Source organism: Elgaria multicarinata, chromosome 6, assembly GCF_023053635.1.
Source record: "Elgaria multicarinata webbii isolate HBS135686 ecotype San Diego chromosome 6, rElgMul1.1.pri, whole genome shotgun sequence".
Taxonomy (NCBI): domain Eukaryota; kingdom Metazoa; phylum Chordata; class Lepidosauria; order Squamata; family Anguidae; genus Elgaria; species Elgaria multicarinata.
The window spans coordinates 42134174-42154546 of NC_086176.1; the positions used below are offsets into that span (position 1 = coordinate 42134174).

The 20373-nt window shown below is 38.6% G+C and overlaps 1 protein-coding gene across 2 annotated transcripts in view; it reads left to right on the forward strand.

The window, feature by feature from the left end:
• Positions 1-20373, forward strand: part of BRD10 (bromodomain containing 10) — a 50758-nt gene that overhangs the window by 11264 nt on the left and 19121 nt on the right. Inside the window, exon 1 of one of the 2 annotated variants that reach the window (XM_063129274.1) lies at positions 17656-17738. The exons of the other annotated variant lie outside the window; for it this stretch is intronic. Coding sequence (XP_062985344.1) covers positions 17728-17738 — 11 coding nt within the window. The 5' untranslated portion in view covers positions 17656-17727. Of the gene's footprint in view, positions 1-17655; positions 17739-20373 lie in introns of those variants that run through there. 2 annotated transcript variants of the gene reach the window in all.

Sequence of the window (20373 nt, forward strand, 5' to 3'; positions counted from 1 at the left end):
AGTCCAGTCCAGGAAGCCTACGCCAGCCTAACCCAGGCAGAAGAACCAGAACTTGGTGGGAACGGTGCAGTATCAGAACCAGAACCAGGAGTCTGCTAAAACAGAAAACTGTTGATGAAGGAAGACATCAAGCTAAAGCCAGTGCTGCAAAGTGAGGAAAAATCTCAGTCGGCTGACTCTGAGGAGGACTCTGAGCAGGAGGACGGTGAGATACCAATTCCTAAAGCAGAGGGAATGGCAGGAGCTAATATGTCTGGTTTGCATCAATTGTTAGAAAAGCTGAATGACTCTAACTATGCATTATGGTCTTACAAAATGCAAATGTATCTGATTCAGGCTGAACTGTGGTATGTAGTCACAGAGGATCCACCAGATAGAGCAGATCCACAGAATGCTAAATGGTTTAAGGACGATGCAAAAGCAATGGCAGTTATTGCATTAGCTGTGGAAGACTCTCAAATTTCCTTCATTCAGTTTTTGAATACATCAAAAGAGTGCTGGAATGCGCTACAAGCTGTATATCAAAGAGAAACAGCGGGCAGTAAAATAATTCTAACCCGGAAGCTGTATGGAATGAAGCTGAAACCAGGGGAGTCTATGTCAAACCATTTGAAAAGCATGAGAGAAATCTTCAATCAACTCAGGGCACGAGGGATGGAGTTTACAACTATACACCAAGTCTATGTGATTTTGTCAAGTCTTGATTCATCGTACGACGCGGTTGTCACCATGATGGAAAGTCAAGAGGAGAAAAATTTAACCCTCGAGTATGTAGCTGGAAAACTACTGGAAACCTATGAAAGAAGACAAGCTTCAAAACAACAGAGCCTTAAACATCCTGTGGCTGAATTTCAACAAAGCCATAAATCTTCTGATGTGGTGGCTGCATTAAAGGCAAGGAAATGCTTTAACTGTGGTTCCACAGGACACTTAAGGCGGGATTGCAACAACAAGAAGAAAAAGCAGTCAACAGCAAAGTGGAGAGAAGAAAACAACATGAATGAAGCTGAATCAAAAAAGAAGTGTCTTCTAGCAAGAGTCAAAGAGACAATGAATCCTTGGTTTTTGGACTCTGGGGCTTCAATAAGTATGGCAAAAGACAAACTTTCATTTATAACCTTGGAAACTTCTACTTCAGAGCAAAAGTGTGTTACCCTTGCAAATGGAACAAAAATCCAGATTTGTGGTGTGGGTAATGTATATTTTGATTGTCTGGGAGTTGAACTACAAAGTGTTTTATATGTACCAGAATTAGAAACAAACCTTCTAAGTGTGTTTCAGTTAACAGAAATGGGGTATGAGGTTTGTTTTACTGAAGAAAATTGTACTATAAAACAGGGAAACAAGGTGTGTGTGCAGGGAATAATGAAAGAATCTTTGTATGTGATTAATACTTGTACAGAAAATGAAGTTGTAGCCAGCAAAGTCACAACAAAAACAATAGCCAATTGCAAACTACACCAAGAGTGTATCCATTTAACTCATAAAAGGTTTGGTCACGCTAACTATAAAACAATTTCTAAGATTCCAGAATTGTGTGAAGGGGTGAAAATCAAACCATGTTCTAACTATGTAGAATGTAATGTATGCAGTGAAACCAAGTGTCATAAGTCAAACATTCCAAAACATAGTGAGAGAACAACAAAAAGAATTTTTGAATTAATTCATGCAGATCTTGCAGGTCCTTTTGAGACAAGTCAAGGAGGAAACAGATTTTTCTTGTCTATTGTTGATGATTACAGTAGATTTGGATTTGTGTATGTGTTAAAACAGAAGAGTGAAACTTTTGGAAAGTTTAAAGCCTTTGTTAAGTGGAGTAAAAATAGATTTAAAGAACCTATAGCTAATCTAAGAACGGACCGGGGAGGTGAATTTCTTAGCAACCAATTTAAAAAATTCCTCAGTGATGAGGGTATACAACATGACCTTACTGCTCCATATTCACCATTTCAAAATGGAGTTGCAGAAAGGAAAAACAGAACCTTGCAGAACATGTTAAGAGCTCTATTGAAAGAGTCAGGATTGTCTAATCTGTTCTGGGCAGAAGCTTTGTCCACCTCAAATTATTTGTTAAACAGGCTTTACCACTCTGTACATGAAAAAACCCCATATGAAATGTTTTACAAAAGAAAACCTAGAGTGTCACATATAAGGGTTTTTGGAAGTAAATGTTTTGCTCATATTCAGAAAGAAAACAGACCAGGAAAGCTAGCTCAAAGAGGTTTGGAATGTAAACTGTTGGGATATGATACACAAACAAAAGGCTATCGTTTGTGGTCTCCATATCACAAAAGTGTAATTGTGAGCAGAGATGTAGTTTTTCATGAACAAATGCAGGAAACAAAACAGTATGTAAGTTTGCCTGTAGAACAGAAAGCTGTAGAAACAGAAGAAATTCCTGAACAATCTCAGCAAGAGAGGGAGGGGGAAGAAACTGTAAAGGAGGAAACTATGCCTGTAACTATGCCAAAGCGACCAGAAAGGGAACGCAAAGCTCCAATTCGTTATTCAGATGAATACCAAAGCAAACAGGTTTCTCATAGAGCTTTACTGATAGCCTATGAACCTACTTCATTTGAGGAAATTCAGGAAATGGAACCTACAGAAGCTCAGGGCTGGCATGAAGCAATGTCAGAGGAAATCAGAGCAATGGAAAAAAATGAAACGTGGGAGCTAGTACCTTTACCTGAAGGTTGTAAAGCCATTACCTGTAAATGGGTATTCAAAATAAAACAAAATGAGAAAGGACAGGTGGAACGTTCAATGGTAAAACACAAAGAGATGCTTTTAAAGCTGGGTCTCAGATTGTAACACAATTTAAACAACATGCGCAAGAGGAGGACTGTTAAGTATATGAAAGAAATACTTGCTTAGTCATTAAAATTGTGTGTGTATGGCTATCTCAGGGTTAAACAGAGAAAGTCTATCTGTGGGCAATTACCTTGAGATAGAGGCTGTTCTGGGAACCTTGCCAAGATTCTAAGTTAGCCTCATCACAGCTGTATGTAATGTAGATAAGAATTGTGTAGATCTGTATATAGTTTCTCACTTGTGTAAAATGGAACTGATCACTGCTTACTGATCACTGCTCTATGATCACTGCTCTCTGTGTATGCCTCAGTGTGCTGATCTGAACTGATCTGAATTGAACTGCACAGAAGCCTGAAGGAAATAAACCAGCTCTGCTGTGTAAGACCTGCGTGATGTGTGTTTGTTTCTGAGCACAAACAGAGTTCCAGAGAGAGAAAAGTTCTGGCACAATAACCCAACATTTAAGCCTGTTGGCTGCCTGTTTCACAGCTTTTCTTGGTTCTTTGCAATCTAAATCAGTCCAGTTTGGACCTTTGACCATAGTTTTAATACAGGGTTGGGCAGCCTGTGAGTTACAGATGACACCCACTGCCACTGAAATTAAAATGCTTTTACAAAATAATGGCATTTTTAGTGGCTACTGAGCACCAAAAGGGTTGACTTAAGCTTGGAAACAAGCCAGTTTTAACCCTTGTAGTGCTTTGTAGCACTATGGGACTTGGTTGCAAAATTTTGATGGTAAATCAGCAGTTTTCTCTCATATTAAATCCTGGGGGGTGGGGTGTCCCACAGACTCCATGGTGCTCCATGGAATGTGGCTCATGCATGGAGTGGTTGGGGATATAGGTTTTACCAAAGTATCTGCTGAATAATTCCAAATTAGCTAAAGTTGCCAAACCTATGGATTGTAAATAAATGGAAGACAACTTATCCTGAATATTGGACTCTAACTTATCATATATTTTAGTGTTTTTCTGGAACATATATGTTTAGTTGCCCTCTAAATATGAAAAGGCTCTTCTACTTCTGAAACAGTACAAAGACTTCAAAAAATATTATTAGTTCAATTTGTTTAGAATTGTCTGGGCAGTATCCTATGTTGTCCACGTGCTAGCAGGAATTCTCTTAAGCAAAGGAAAATGAATTGAAATGCTTGTTTCATAATGGGGCAGATCAGCAAAGTTCACACAATGGAGCAGTGATGTGGATTTTCTGGGGGGAAATCCAATACAGCTTAGGTTAAATTGTATAGCGGTCGTTTGCATAGGAACATTTCCCCTTTTTATTGGAAAATGTTCTAATACTCTAGTGCAGGAATGGGCAACTTGTAGGCCAAAGTATCTGGAAGGCCATGACTCTCACCCCTCACCACTGGCTATGTTGGCTAGAACTGTTGGGAGCTGTAGACCAAAACATCTGGAGGGCCACAGGTTGCCCACCCCTGCCTCAGAGACATTAATTTAGCATCTTTTATTTGTATTTAGTAAACAACAAAGCTAAAAAAAGTACTCCATGTTATTATTATTTTTGTCTTAATACACTTAATGTGATTTAAATGTTATAACCTACACTCAAGGGTTGAATATGGGTTGTCATTGAAACATAGTTTGTTAGTGTGGCTGGGTCCAGACAATATGATAACCCAGAGTTCAAGGTCAACCCACACTCAAGCATTGGGTGTGGGTTATCGTGTTGTCTGAATCCAGCCACTATGTGGTATTTTTAATTGGAATATTGTAAAAATGTAAAGACAATGGCATGTATTTCCCTTGCATTGTTTAAATTTCCGGGAGGCGGGGGGAAGCAAAGGTATTGAAAACTGTTAACACAGTAATTAATTTTACTAACCCAAAGAAATGTGCCTGAGATGCTGACAGACTTGCATCAGTTTCAACAGAGTTCGTCTCTCTTTCACTAGGATTGTTGGGGGACCTTCAATTTTGCTGGCACTTTTTATTACTTCCATTTAACTCTTAGACATGTAAGTATTTCAGTGACATATGTATGTTAGGGATAATAACCTGAAAGACATTAATCACAACTTTGAAATTGCCAAGCTTGCCTAATATTGTATTTGGAATTGACATACACTCATTTTAACTAATGAACTTACGAAACAGAAAAATAAAGCCCTGGAAAAACTTCCAACCCACATCACTGGAAGGGATGTGCTGGGTTAAAGGCTGAGAGACTACAATGCTTGAGACAGCTGCCTTTGCCCAAGCGGCTTCTGGATCATGGGAGCTATAGGCCCAAACAAGTTCTCCACTCCTACCCTACCTCACAATTGTTGCTGTCATTTTCACCTGTTGCTGCTGCATCAGGCAGGATCCTTCATTGAGAGGTGAGTGGAAGAGAGCTCTCCACTCTCTCACACAAAGGGGATATCTATGGAGCCTCGGAAATGTAGCAAAATGGGCCGGTCCATCTTGGGGTCAAAGGCCTATTGCCACATGTTTGGGTGTTTGTGCAGTAGTCAACAGAATAGTTCAAGCTGTTAGTGATAGGTTTCCCCCCCCCCCCCTTCCAGGGTAATCCAGCAGTTGTGCCAAGCCATGCATTTTCTGACAGCATGTGAATTGTCAGAAACTGGATCCTTGTCTAAATGTTATCTATCCCATTCCTCACAAGTTACGTCTTCTCCCAAGAAATGTGTCCTATGTGGTCCCTTCATCCCAAACCAGCTCCACTCTCACCTCCAGGTATTATGCAAAATGAAGTGGAAGTACATTCAGAAACTGATCATTTTCTAAAATAAGAGCCACTTCAGTGTTAAGACTTGCATATAGGAAAGTATGACTATCAAATAAATTCATTTGTGATTATACATGGTATGGAGAACCATAAGAGGAGTTCTGTTTATGTATTCAACTAAATAAATCCGTATTGGGGTTTATTATCCTTCCTTAATAGTATTATCAGTACCATTAGCTTGTTATCTAATGTGCAGATGGACCTCCTGAAAATAGGCTAGGGTTTTAAAGATACCGCTCCTTGATTGGTGCGATCTGTTCCTGTAGGTGAAGATTGGGGTGCTTTAAAACACCCGAGTCAAGGGAAAAACATGTCCATTAATAAAGGGGCTTTTGTAGACCTTCACCTTTAGTGAGGTGAGTATCTAAATGGCCAAGCTAGGTTTAGTCTGGGAAAAATAAGTAGCAGTGAAAGAAGGACAGAACCATATTGTCCAGTACCTTTTAGGCCATTCTCTCCAGGTTTGTCCAGGGGTAACAGGATTCTGGGGATTCTCTCTCTCTCTCTCTCTCTCTCTCTCTCTCTCTTTCTTTCTCTCTCTCTCCAGATTGGCTGGAGCTCTTGACAAAAATGTGGGTGGGCCAAGAATCCAAAGCATCTAGTAGCAAGGACCCATATGTTACAAGTCTGTTAGCTATAGTTGGCATCGATCATAAGACAGCACAATTGGTGTACAAAATATAGTTTTTAAAACACATTTTTACACACAAAAATATTGTGATGCTAAAGAATTCAAAAGCTGCTGGAAGAATCTCATTTATGGGGAATGACAGTTCCTGGCTGAACATAATTACCTTATTACCAGAGTCACCAATAAATCAAGTGGGTGATTCTTGGAAATGGGCCTTTCAGCCCTTTACTGTTGTGTCCCAACAATCCAGAATTATGAAACCTTTGTAAACTATAAAAAATTATCTTTCTTAGACCTGGAAGATATTTTCTTTAATCAGGAGGGGAAAATTCTCTGCACCTTGGATTAATTTTACTTTTTGCCTTCCTTGAGCCTTTTTGTATGTATGTAGCTTCGATTGATTTGGCAATGCCAAATCATATGCAACCTAAAGCTGCTGAGTGATCTCCTTTGTTAAGGCCAAAGTTTCCTGCCTTGGCTCCAGCCAAACTTTCTTAAAGGCACCATGCTTTTAGCACTGCCAGTATCATGGAGAGTGCACAGCCTGCCCTATTGCCTGCTAACTGTATATGGGCAGTGCCAAATGACTGTGTCTTTTCTCAAATCATGGCTACAGCCCCCACCCCCACAAAAGATATAGTTATATCATGGTTTGGAACTGAAATTGTTTCAGGCAGGTATGTCAATGAGTTGTGCTGCAAAGGCCCCTGGGATCCATGCTGGGAGCAAGTGTGGGGACGAAGGGGGAACAAATCATGGCAAGTTTGTGAGTGCTTGATCGTCTGTCAGCAGAAACTTGGCTTAGTGAACAATTAACCAACCACCATGGCTTGTTTTCAGCGTGGCTTATCATGACATGCGAACTGGGCCTCTCTTATGTAAATATGCATAGGATTAGTTAGTAAGCTGCTCCCGTTTCCCCCTCCTTCTCAAGCAAGACATGTGCACACTTGAAGGGCTGCTGCTTTTCTGATCAGATCAAAAGAAGGGGATGGCTCAGTGGATCTCTTTTTATTTGTATTTAGAGTCTCCAGCAGGAGAGAAAAGAGAGAGAACATTGCAGTAAGCTTGAAATGGAAGAAGAAAGGATTCTCTTTGTCCCTTGAAATCTTGCTGCAGCAGCTATAGGCTACAGTAATCTAGTATCTTCAAAAGAGAGTTCAAACAGCCTAGCTTATGATTACGCAGAAATACTATCAAATGTCTGAAAAGGTTTAGGCATAAAAATAATTATCACAGACTTATTTCAGGATAGTTAGGTACTTATTCTGAACTGCTTTATGTTTTATAAATAAAAAGATAAGTTGTATGTTTTATATATCCAGCAGTGGAGTTTGTTCTGAAGTCACTAGTGTGCATAAGACAGTAAATGTGATTTAATCTTATATAGCGCTGTGTTAAGAAAGGCTTGTGAATATGGGCTACAGAGTAAATCTTGATCAGAAAAGTTGCAACCATGATGGAAGTTACTAAACAAGAAGATATAAAGATAATGGCTGTGTTCAGACAACACAATAGTCAATGGTGGGTTAATAGTCAACACCACAGTTGATTATTGGGGGGTTACTCCCCATAAGAGATGATTATAATCAACCGTAGTGTGGATTAAGGCCAGCGTTGAGTTGACTATTAGCCAATAGTGTGTTTGATTTGACACATCCCCGCCCTCTCTCCCCCCTTCAGTCCTCCCACGGATATCCCATCAGCCATTGCAAGTTCTGCTGGATGGAGTAGAGTGGCAGCTCCCGCCTTGGTCACTCTTACCGAGAGAATCTGAAGTCACTGAAAATAACCAAACGTGTGCAATGAAATAGTCAGTGGTGCCCAACGCACAACACAATAACCAACGGTTGTTCGTATAATCAACTTTGCACAGCATTAGTTATTTGCATTGGTTATTTTGGCCGAATAACCAGTCGTGGTGTGAAAATGTCCAGGCTGATAACACAATAACCAACCATTTATATAACCCACTGTTGACTGTTTAACATACCGTTGGTGATCATGTCGTCTGAACTCAGTGAATGTGTTCTGCATTTGATGCAGAATGGAAATTGCTGGCAGAACAGATTCCCCCTCTCTAGTGCACCTCCAAATCTGCTCTGAATGGCTGGGGGACCCTCTGAAGCAGGTCTGAAGAGTTGAAGGGGAGAAGGGAGGAAGGCGGAAATCCTTGTGTATAAGCAGATGTTGCCTAATGTGTGGTAAACTGTACGGAAAATGTGAAAATCGGACTTGGGGGGCGGGGGGAATCCTACACTTGATAGACCTACCAGTGAAGAAAATGACTCAAATAAAAATGCTGTGAGGAGACTTTCCTTAGCTCACTACACTGATCTTCAAGCTGTTTACAAAACTCAGGGAAACTTTGAGTCTAGTCTATGATCAGTATAGTGCAAGGAACTCTGTCTGTAAAAAGAACACTGGGAATTCTTATTCCAAAAGATCATGGTTCTAGATTACCCCTTTCCAGACTGATAGAACATGTAGAAGCCCGATCATTCTCTATCTAAAAATTTTCAATTTTTAGAGATAATTCAATTGTTTGCAAGGAGGAAGTAGATTGTATTAATAGGCATCACATTAGAGTTCTTCCTCAATGCTTGTTACTAAGAAAACAATGGTTTTACAAGAAGATTAAATGAATTTTTCAAAAAGATTAACTGAATTATAAATTTTCTTGCCATTCTCTGTTAAGCACAGTTAAAGTTTCATGATAAATAAAAACATGTGTTTAAACCAGAAGACAAATTTCTTCACACTTAAGTATACCATAGTGATTCCTAGTCCAACAAACTAGATATTATGCAATTCCTTGCCAATAGTCTTTCTCACCGACACCATAATGAATTGCATAATGAATTGGTACCGAGGAATGTAGTGACATAAAAATACTAATAATAATATAGTGTAATCCCAAGCATGTTTACTTAAGTGTTTTATCTTAATGGGTCTTACACCCTACTAAGTATATCTCTCTCCTTAATTTGTATCCAAAAACTTTTATATTTTCATTCTAGCTTTATATAAATAAGTGGGGATTAAAAATAAATGTGTACAGTAACTGATTATTTGTCTTGCACATGCTATGGAAAATATTGTAATGGGTATAAACATGAAGTTATCAGAAATATCCTCAGTATGTATATCCTCTTTTATCAAAATATTGTTATGTTCTGTAACGGTATTTTGATTTCAATGTTATATCTAAATACTTGGTAATTTCAGTTAATATCCAGTTAATATTCAGACATTAATAATATGCCTACTTGGAATATGAATACGATAATAACTGTACAAAAAAGGTGGTCAGTGGGCATAACAACTTAAAGCCAAATATTGTGGGCATGCAAAAAGGAGGTCATTAATTTATAAATAAAAGTTTCCTGAAACTGTTGGCTTTTGCATGACAGGACTATATGGGAATGATGGTAGAAAGAGATTGTTCTTACTTGAGATTCTTATTCAATATTTTGTTTTGGTAGAAAAGGAAGTGTGCAGTTGGTACTAAAGCCATATAAGAATGATGATGTAGTTAATGTCAGACTTCAAAGTGGGGAAAACTGGATCTGTATAACAAGTTTTTTAATAGTTCAAATATAATTACACATATTAAAGAAATATAGATCTACATAAAAACAGTTGATTAAGAATCAGGTATGATGTGACTAATTTCTTGATATTTCTTGTAATCCCAAGGGTGGAGGGCGCAGTAGGATAATTTCTTACTATTGAAAAATAAAATCTAGAAGGAAGGTTTAAAACTACAGACAGATCAAAGTGCTATAGTCTTTCATAAATTGCAGATAAGAATGAAGTGACTGGGCTCCAGTGTCATGCTCACACAATGAGCATGACACAATGAGCATACACTATATTATTATTAGTATTAGTCCCTTTCCCTCTTCCCTCTGCAACACCCTGCTTCCTCCCTGTTCTGGTCTGAAATGCTATGGGACCCACTGTTCTCAGATAAAATAAATTTACATCTGCAGCTTTTCAAAAGGATCGTCTTGTAAAGAGGGTAATAACACAAATGAAACTCTTGTCCACATGGTTAACTGAGAGCATCATCAGATGAGTGTTTTATAGCACACTCATTACTGGCCACTCAAGGATGTTCCTAGGTCCTTTTGACAATGACGTCCACCTCTCGTGCATCTCCCAGTCCTTCTGCTCATTTTTCTGTCACAAAAAAGACCCGGAAAATCTGATTTGGCTATAACAAAACTTGCTGCCATTTCCTGCTGTGTCCTGGAGAAGTGGCATGATAAAAATGCCCACAGGATTGGTCTTGTGGTTGTTGCTTGCTTCCTCTTTCTTCCCTGTGTGAAGAAAGAGGAAGCTGATAATCCCTATTCTGGGACAGAAGCAGGAGGCAAAGTGATGGTATGAAACGCGATTCCCCCCCACCCCCCATCTGATGATCCTCTGAATGGCAGTAAGAATAAATTTGCAAATTAAACTATGAATTCTAAAAGAATTTAAGCACTACTATAAAAAGTTATGTTCACAGTACTGTGTTCACATCAAATACAGGAACAGAAAAAAAAATCCATCTTCATCCTCCTAATGCATGGGTTCTCAACAAGGGGGGAATTTTAGGGTTCCAGGGGGGGAATTGGGACCACAATTCAGCAAAGTATGGTGTCCTGTAGATTATGTCTTCCTACACATGTTATTAAAAACGTTCCAGAAAAGTCATGTTGTCTGCAAAAGCCAGGCCTATGCTCTCTTTTCCCTCCCTCCCTCGCAATCCTAGAAGTTTCAAGCTTCCCATTTAAAGGGGCAACACAAAGCATGGGAGCTGAGAATGTAAAAGGGGCCATGCTTTGCGTTGCCCCTTTAAGTGGGACTATTATAGAAAAAAATAAAAGATTTTCAATATATGCATATTATTTGGAATGCACCTTTTGAGTTAGACTATCTTGGGAAGGGGGGAATTATATTCTGAACAATGATGAAAGGGGGAATGGAGCAATAAAGGTTGAGAACCACTGTATAGGAGAAACACCTCTCTCAAATCCCACTATTTCTTATTGAGATGACAAAAAGTGTAAATAGCTTATGTGTAAAGAAGAACTAAGGCCCTGATAGTTTGCTTGGTCTTAACAGGAAATATAAAAGAATAGCAGACTGCCTAATATTGTACAACATGCAACCATTAGGCTAATCCACAAGACAGGGACCATGTTCATCTATGGATAATTGGGATTCATGTAGGGCAGTATCCAAATTCTACTTCAATGAAAAAAAAATCAATGCAAAAATTTTGGCAGCAGCAATAGGAATGGGTTATGGTGGATTACTAATTAAAATTAACACACCATGATCAGAAAGGCTTTAATCAGGGAAAGCATTTTGTAGATGAAGTCCTTGTTTAGTTGACATGACCAGTCCATAATTTGGCCATCATGAATGAGCTTTGAACTTGTGCGCTTCCTTCTCTCTTCAGACACTCCTATTCCCTACCTTGCTTTCAGGCTTGCATAACTACCCTATTTCTTCGATTCTAAGACACACTTTTTTTCCCATATAAACATCTCTAAAAATGGGGTGCGTCTTAGAATTGCGGGTGTGTCTTAGGGGTTTTTTTTCTGTTGGTGGTACTGAAATTAGTGTGCGTCTTACAATCGAAGAAATACGGTATCATTTACCATGATATACAAATTGGGCAAATCCTCAGAGCTTCCAAACCAGAATTGGAAACCACAGTTTGAAGTGGCAGCATGGGGGTGGATGAATGAATGATCTTGGATTTGATTTAAGGAAGTTCCTTATAACCCAACAAGTTTGTTTCTTCACTAAAATCATTCAGACCAAAAATACAAATACAAATGTTTGCTGTTAATATTAGCGTTGCAAAAGCCAGTGTACCACAAAGCAGGCAGTTGTTTTAAGTACCTTCTTATTGTTCTTATTTAATCTTTTAATTTAGCATCTTCAATGTACTGAGTAATATAAAGATTGATCTCTGTCCTTTGTAAATTAGGCTACAATCCTATGCACATTTAGACAGTAAAAAATCTAACAAATCTGAGCATCCCCAGCTAGCATGGAGTATGGCTCGCTAGGGCATGCTGGGAGTTGTAGGACTTCTTTTTCCTGTCTAAACATGAATAAGATTGCCTCCGTACAATCTAAATTTCAGGAGGGGAAATACTGGGCAGGAAATAATAATGGAGAGGCACAGTAGTAATGGATAAATATGAATGAGTGCAATTATATTTATTTACAGGCACATGTTCATTTGGAAGTAAGTCCCATTGAATTCAGGGGGGGTTTACTCCCAAATGAACCTGCATAGGATTGTAATTGTTGGCTTTGTTTCAGTTGGGCACTTGGTAATTAAAATTAAAACATGAGAAATGTGATCAAGTGGTTTTGCATTGAGTTTGCAACAATTCTTATGTTTCAGAGTATTTTGTTATTTTTTTTCTTGAAGCGTATACTTACTATATAGATGTTCAGAAGGCACAAATGGAAATCTGCTTTATAAAACTAAATTGCCTATTCAGAAGAAAACTATTCTATTGTAAATAAAGAATTATTTTCACATATCAAATGATGGCATAAACCCCAGATTTTTTTTTTAAAAAAGTGAAGATCCTGTTCTGCTATGAAGAATACCTGCAGCAGTACTGCTTGAAAAGTAGCCTTATTTATTTTACTTAGCACTTTTGATAAATTTTGGTAAGTGCAGCTACTGGATTACTGCTGTTGAGGAAAAATATTCTTGTGCATTGATTTGATTTTTCTTTCAAGGCATTTGAGAGAGAAGACAGCAATAGCAGTAACATCTAAAGGGTTCTATGGGCTGGAAGATGAGAAGGGAACAGCTTGTACTTCAACAAGGCGTCGTTCTACACCACGCAGTTTAGCAGGCTTGACCACAGGCGTGTTTGAATCCGTAATGGTTCAGGTTCTGAGACAGGAAGAGCAACTGAGAGCAAAAGAAGAAAAGAGGTAAAAGGCAAACATGGATTGTTTTTAGCTATTTCCTCCCCCACCCACCCCCAAAATTTGCTCCTCTGGAATGTCAGTTGCCCATCATTTCTGACTCAAAATGGACTTCCCAACCTAGGATTTCTACATAGTTAAACAACAGTTTTAGGTGGTCTGGTATACATGCAATGGAATCGTCTGTTGACAAATTTATTTTTCATTCGAAAACGTATTTTTAAAGCAGTGAAACATTTGAAACATGTTTTAACAGTAATACCTTGGGAATTAGCATTGATAATCTAGAATAAAAAGGGTCTAGTGGTTGGTTCTGTTTTCTGTTCTCTGACTGCTCATTCATGTTTTACTTTACATTTCGTTATAAAGTTTCTGTAGACCTTTGTAATATATTTCTTTTTGTATCGGTTGAAATTACACTTTTATAGCAACGCTTTATATGGCTGGGAGAGTGTTTTAATTCCTCAGTTTCATTTTATGTCTGCATACAATCATCACTCTTTCTTTTGTATATAGTGAACGTATATCCACTTATCTTTAAGATATCATTGATGTATGGGAGATATTGCATCAGTTGGGGAAAATGGGGAAGGAAAGAAGAAACCTGAAGCACTGGGCCAGCTACTGATTGGGTGGACTGGAGTGCTTTGGAAAGCTTCCACCATTAAACAAAATTAACCTTAATGAAGAGTTTTGCTCCAGTTGAGAGATGTTTTTGGCATTTAGTGTCATCTTCTGACTTGGTTGACATGCAACAATTCCCATTTGATAACTGTTTTGATCTGATGACCTAATGAGAAATTAGTAAATACATTATTTTGTCAGAAATTGATATTTTCTAGCTGTTTTTAAAGAAGTTGAATATACTTTAAAATATGTATTTCTGCTGAAAATATTGTTTTTTCTTTCCTTTTTGGAGGACATTTTAATTTGTGTTTGCATTTAATAATACTCCTGAAAAATCCTGGTATTCATGATTAGCATGTGTATTTAGTAAAATTCCAGTGCTCAACAGATGCTGCCCCTGCAACAATATTGAAGTGGAAACTGTATCTCATGTTTTACTGTTTTGTAGATTTTATCTAGGGGCTAGAAATGATCTTCTGTTCCCTATCTTACAATCTTTTCCTGGTCACCCAACTGAATTTTTAATGTCTCTTTTACTTTGTAGTACAGACAAATCAATCACAGAGCAAGTGGCCAAGTTTTTGAACCTGGCCATTTCTATTAGATCTTCTATGATCGCCTGTCTTTTTAATAGCTAATGGTATGTTCAGTTTGCTTGTATGTAATAATATGTATGTAAATGGTCTATTGACTGCAACAAACTGTTTGTTTGTTTGATTAGCATGTGTGGAAGGGGAAGCTAGATAATTTTTTTCTAGCATTTTTTCTAGCAGGGGTCTGACTGTAACAGAAGTTTCCTATTGTCACTCACTGATTCATGCATCTTGAGTGCAATTTGACAGAATGACAAAAATATACCTTAGACCCACACATGAATAAAAAAGCTGCCACCCCACACATTTTCCTCCCATCTCTCAAAGTCTGTGTACAGACATTAGTTGAAAATTAAGTATTGTTGGAATTTGAAAGGGTGGCAGAAATCCAACTGGTCAAATACTGAGTGTGAATACCCCCTTCTATATTGGTGCCTAATTTGTTTAAGTAAAGCAGGGGCTGGGCAACTGTGGGAGGTCTGGGAACCATTTTATCCCCCTGGACACCCCCTCCCCATGGGCAGCACTCACAAAAACAAATTTAAAAAACAAAACAAAAAACTTGGCAATCATGTGGGCTGATCTAGACATTGGTGTCTAGATGATAACTTGGGGTTATGTATCATTTGTGCACTTAGGTGGTGTGCAAATAATTATTTCTTGGGTGGACTTGTCTGTGCTTTAGTTTGTTTCAGAATCATAAATATGATGATGGCCAGACTGTACGTACACTGAACCAGGTGGATGTCTATTGCATCTTTGAGGCAGGTCATTCTTTACTCTGCTTGGCTGGAATTGCAGCTGTTTAGGGAGAATTCAGTTTGTACAAGGACAGGACATTTCATAAAGCACAAAGGTTTTCAAACATACATTTTAAAATGTATCTTAACATCCTAGCATTGATTATTTTACAGTGAAACCAAGTACAGTATGCTGAAAAGAGTGGCGGGGGAAGGCTCTGTGCACCCAGTGTGTTCCTGTCTTTAGTGATAAGTTGAAGAGCAGCAAAGAATCTCTATGTTTGCATTCACATGTAACACAATGACCCTGTATAGATACAGTGATTAAGCATTTTGAGCTAAACATTATGGCTTAGTGTGTCATCTGAAGCATTTGTAACTATGGTGGCTACGTAATCATAGTTTAAACACAATTTCTAACCATTTTCTGCAAAAGGGTTAGTGGCCCAACCACAGCTTTGCATGTTGTCTGAACATGCAAAGGCCATTATTCCGTTCTTATTCTCCTTGATCTAACTGCAGCCTTTGACACGGTTGATCATGATCTTCTCTTAGATTCCCTTCATGACCTTGGATTTTGTGGCTCTGTCTATAACTGGTTTGCCTCCTATCTAGCGGGTCGCTCTTTCAGCGTGTTGACTAATGGCAGCTCGTCTTCCTCCTTTCCCCTTTCAGTAGCGGTTCCGCAAGGCTCGGTGCTTGGCCGTTGTTGTTTTCCTTATACATGTTGCCCTTGGGCAAGCTTATTCAATCTCATGGTCTCCAATATCATCTGTACGCCGATGATACACAACTATATCTGTCATCTCCGGAACTTTCTCCTGATGCTCACGATCGTATCTCGGCATGTCTTTCAGATATCTCAGCTTGGCTGCTTCATCGTCGCTTGAAGCTTAACATGGCAAAGACTGAATTGCTTGTTTTTCCTCCTAAACCTTCTCCTCATCTCTCATTCTCTCTTACTGTCAATGATGTTACGCTTACTCCGGTCAAGGAAGCTCGTAGCCTTGGCTTTATCTTCGACTCCTCGCTCTCCTTTATTCCTCATATTGAGGCAGTAGCTAAATCTTGTCGATTTTTCCTGTATAATATTGCCAGGATTCGATCATTTTTGTCTGTCTCTTCTGCCAAGACGCTTGTTCATGCACTGGTTATTTCACGGTTGGACTACTGCAACCTTCTTCTCTCTGGCCTTCCTTCTTCTCACATCAGTCCGTTGGTTTCTGTTCACCACTCTGCCGCAAAGATCATCTTCTTAGCTCGCCGCTCCGACCATGTTACTCCGCTTCTGAAATCTCTTCATTGGCTTCCAATTCACTTCAGAATCCAATATAAACTTCTCCTGTTAACCTTCAAAGCTTTTCACGGTCTAGCTCCTTCCTATCTCTCCTCTCTCATCTCACACTATTGCCCCGCTCGTGCTCTTCGCTCCTCTGATGCCATGTTTCTCGCCTGCCCAAGGGCCTCTACTTCCCTTGCTCGGCTTCGTCCATTTTCGTCTGCTGCCCCTTACGCCTGGAACGCTCTTCCAGAACATTTGAGAACTACAAGTTCAACCACAGCTTTTAAAGCTCAACTAAAAACTTTTCTTTTTCCTAAAGCTTTTAAAACTTGATGTTGTGCAGACTTCTACTGTTACTTTCTACTGTTAGTTTTTCCCTACCCTGTGCCTGCTTACCCTTCCCTGTACCTGTTTGCATTCTCTTCCCCTCCTTATTGTTTTACTATGATTTTATTAGATTGTAAGCCTATGCGGCAGGGTCTTGCTATTTACTGTTTTACTCTGTACAGCACCATGTACATTGATGGTGCTATATAAATAATAATAATAATAATAATTAATAATAACAGGTCCCATGAGTCTTGTGAAACTGAATGAAACATTAGACACATACACTCCCCCTCACTCCTCCATCTCCCACATGGCCTGGAAGACTTAACCAAGATTCAGTTACCACGGTTTGTGGCTTGTCATTACATATGAACAAGACACAATGATTTAAAACAAACTAGCCCATTACTAAACAAGCTAGCTTTAAACCTGTGTTGTTTAATTGGCTTATTTACAATCTAGAGATTGTTTTAAATCACAGTTCCTGGTTCATACATAATAACAAGTCAGGAATAATATAAATTGAATCTTAACTAGGTGTTTTCCTCAACCACAAAGGAGTTGGAGAGGAGGTGGGGGAGGACTTGAGTCCAAGGTTTTGCTTGGGCTTGCAGTCTTGTCCACATAGTTCTATATCATGGTTTAGTGTTATGTGTTAACTGGGCCTCCATGATGAGTTGGAAGATTTTCATTTGATTGTATATTTTCCAATATTTAGTGTATTGCTGAGGGCCACTAAAGTAAGTCAGTTAACCTTGTGAAGTACTAAAATGTTTAATATAGATCTAAAAATTTAAAATATAACTCAAATCAGTATCTGAAATTAAAATAAAAATTTAAGGAAATGCTAAAGCCATTTTAATGTTAGATATGTATCAGCTTTATTGCATCTTGCCTTTTCATTTTTGTATTATTAATAGGTCACCTTTATCTATATTATATGGGAAAGAATTCAGAAGTATCAGTCCTATGTCATGAGGCCTAAACTTTTCCTCCTTGATGATTGATGGGTATGTGTTTGTCAATGATGTAATATCTTAGAGAGGGTTGCAGTTGGCTTGAATGTTTGCTATGAAGGACATCTTTGAGGTGTGTGTGTTTGGCTTTCAATGTCAGTCATTTCCTATCTTGGAAATGTTGTTTTAGTGACTAATAGCCTCTCATACCTTGGTGCCATCCAAATGTATTGGTCTACTACAAACATGATCATACTGGCTGGGGATGGTGGAAGTTGTAGTCCAACACATCTGGAGAGCACCAGGATGTGGAACTCTGGACTAACCTATGCAAGTATTGTCACTGCATATAGTTTGAAGAATTGTCAATTTAGTTCCATATTTGGTGTCCAAAATACTTTAGGATTATTGTTTTTGTTCCTCACTTATATGTACAACCAAGGGTCAGTCCACATGATTATCCTGTGTTTGCAGGCAAAGAAGGTTGTACCCACAACAGTGGAACACCAGCTTTCAGAAGATACTAGGAACTTAGTCTTTAGATGTGGTCACGCAGACTACTGTATGGCAATGCTCATGTGAATAGAAGTTTAAGATGAAAAGTAGGCTGGGATCCAGAGGACTGTCCACGGAGCTTCTGCAGTTCTCTTTCCCCACATCCCAACTTTCTGACTTCAGGCGTACATGTCCCTGACTCACAAAACTTTGGGGAGCAGCCTTCGACAGCGCAAAGAGCTGCAGACAGGAACAGATGGCAATCTTGACAAGTATATGAAAATGCTCATCCATGCTTATGGAGCCAGATGGATTCTGGTCTTTATGATGCCATTTTTATACTTTAAGGGTGCAATCGTATGTATGGTTAGACAGAAAAAAGTCCTACAATTCCCACATGCTGGTAGTTATAGGACTTTTTTCTGAATATGATTGTGCCCTAAGGAACTTAATTATGTCACCCTTGCAAATATGTCCACAAATGTTACTAGACTAGATTTTTTTTACTTGTATGCCTGCAAACATATTACTCATATGTGATATGACAGTTGTCTGAAAGAGAGACAATTCTATTCTGTGCTTCTTTGCCTAGTAGCCTAGAGGCAATTCTTACTGTACATAGCTAATCTGTTCTAAGTGAATTTGTTTAGTAACATTGTGTCAATCTTCTAAAGAAATGTTTTAAAGCATTTCAGAATGGCTTTATGTTTAAACTGGAATCTTGCAGGAATAAACTCATCTTACTTTAGGAGAAGTTTATATCGACTGGAGAAGGAATATGTCTTCCTGAAACAGAGATTCTCTCAGGGTTTTATAATTGATTATAGTTTGGTCACCTAGTTGGAAATCTCATTATAGTTTGTTAAAGAAATCTGAAAAGTTGGATGAAAAGATTCTGCTGTGGGATGTATCATGTGAGCTAAGAAACTATGGGGTGCAGCCAGTGTTCCTTTACTTGATCCTATGTGGCAGCATAATTTTAGATATTCCACAATTGTGCATAGGATTCAGTTTTATTTCTGAATTTACTCAGGAATGCTACAATCTAGAAGGCATGTGCAGATGATTATGCCCTCCTTCTATCATATAGCCTTTCAACCATATGATTGACTGGGACATGAAATAGAATTTCTGGAAGAAATTCTAATATGGAAATGTTTTTTATGTTCTAAATCCATTGGGGTAAAATTTAGGGTGCCTGACATATTTAGCAAACAAAACTAAATATGAACTCTATGTTAATTATATGTCATATGTAAATGATTTGTTTTAACCATAATTTAGAGTCATGGGAATGAATCTGCTCAGGTATTAAGCTTGAGCATACTGCTTCTTAGGGATATGAAGGCTTAGGGGAAAACCAGATTTTTTTTAAAAAAAAGTGTCCCCAAATTTTCTAAAAATTCCTGGAAACAAATGGAAAAATGTTTAGGTAAAGGCTTCCATTTCACCACAACCACCGATTTTTCTGTTCCCCCCCTCCCCCAAGCCTTCACATTTCTATCCCCTCTTCTCTCTTCCTCTAGCACACAACAGAGGAGATTATAAGCATTCACTTAAACATAGCCCGTTTTTTCATTGTCTCTGAATCAGGCACTGCAGTTAGTTTAATATGTGATTGTTGAAACAGTTCAGGATCAGATCCCATAGATTGATCTTGGCTTCTCTCAGTAAGCTTTAGCTTAGTCACCGACATGGTTCACATGATCAAAACAGCCCACTGTGGGTTGTTTAAGCTATAGTGGGCTGACAAGCCCAGCTGCAACTGATACACCAAGCGAATCCAAAGATTACGTGTTATGCCAGGGTTAAACAGTCATGCAAACCAGCCCACTGTATGACTTAATGGCAAAAGACAGTTAGTTTAAAAGCTTCCAATCTCCTCCGCATATGCATTCCAGATAAGGAGGGAGGCAGAAGAGTCTCATTTCAATAAGGCTAAACAATGGTTTAGCATTAAATATGAAATGGGCCATTAATACAGGGGTGGGGAGAAAGTAGATCTCTAGATGTTTTGGACTTCAGTGCCCAGCATTCCTGATCATTGGCTATGCTGACAGGGACTTCTTCAGGTGGTTTGGACTTCAACTCTCAGATCTATCTTCTGCCTAAAAATATAAGTGGTACTTATTGTAATAGAACCACATAGTTCTGGAATGAATTTGAGTGGAAGACAGGAGAGAATTCCCAGACT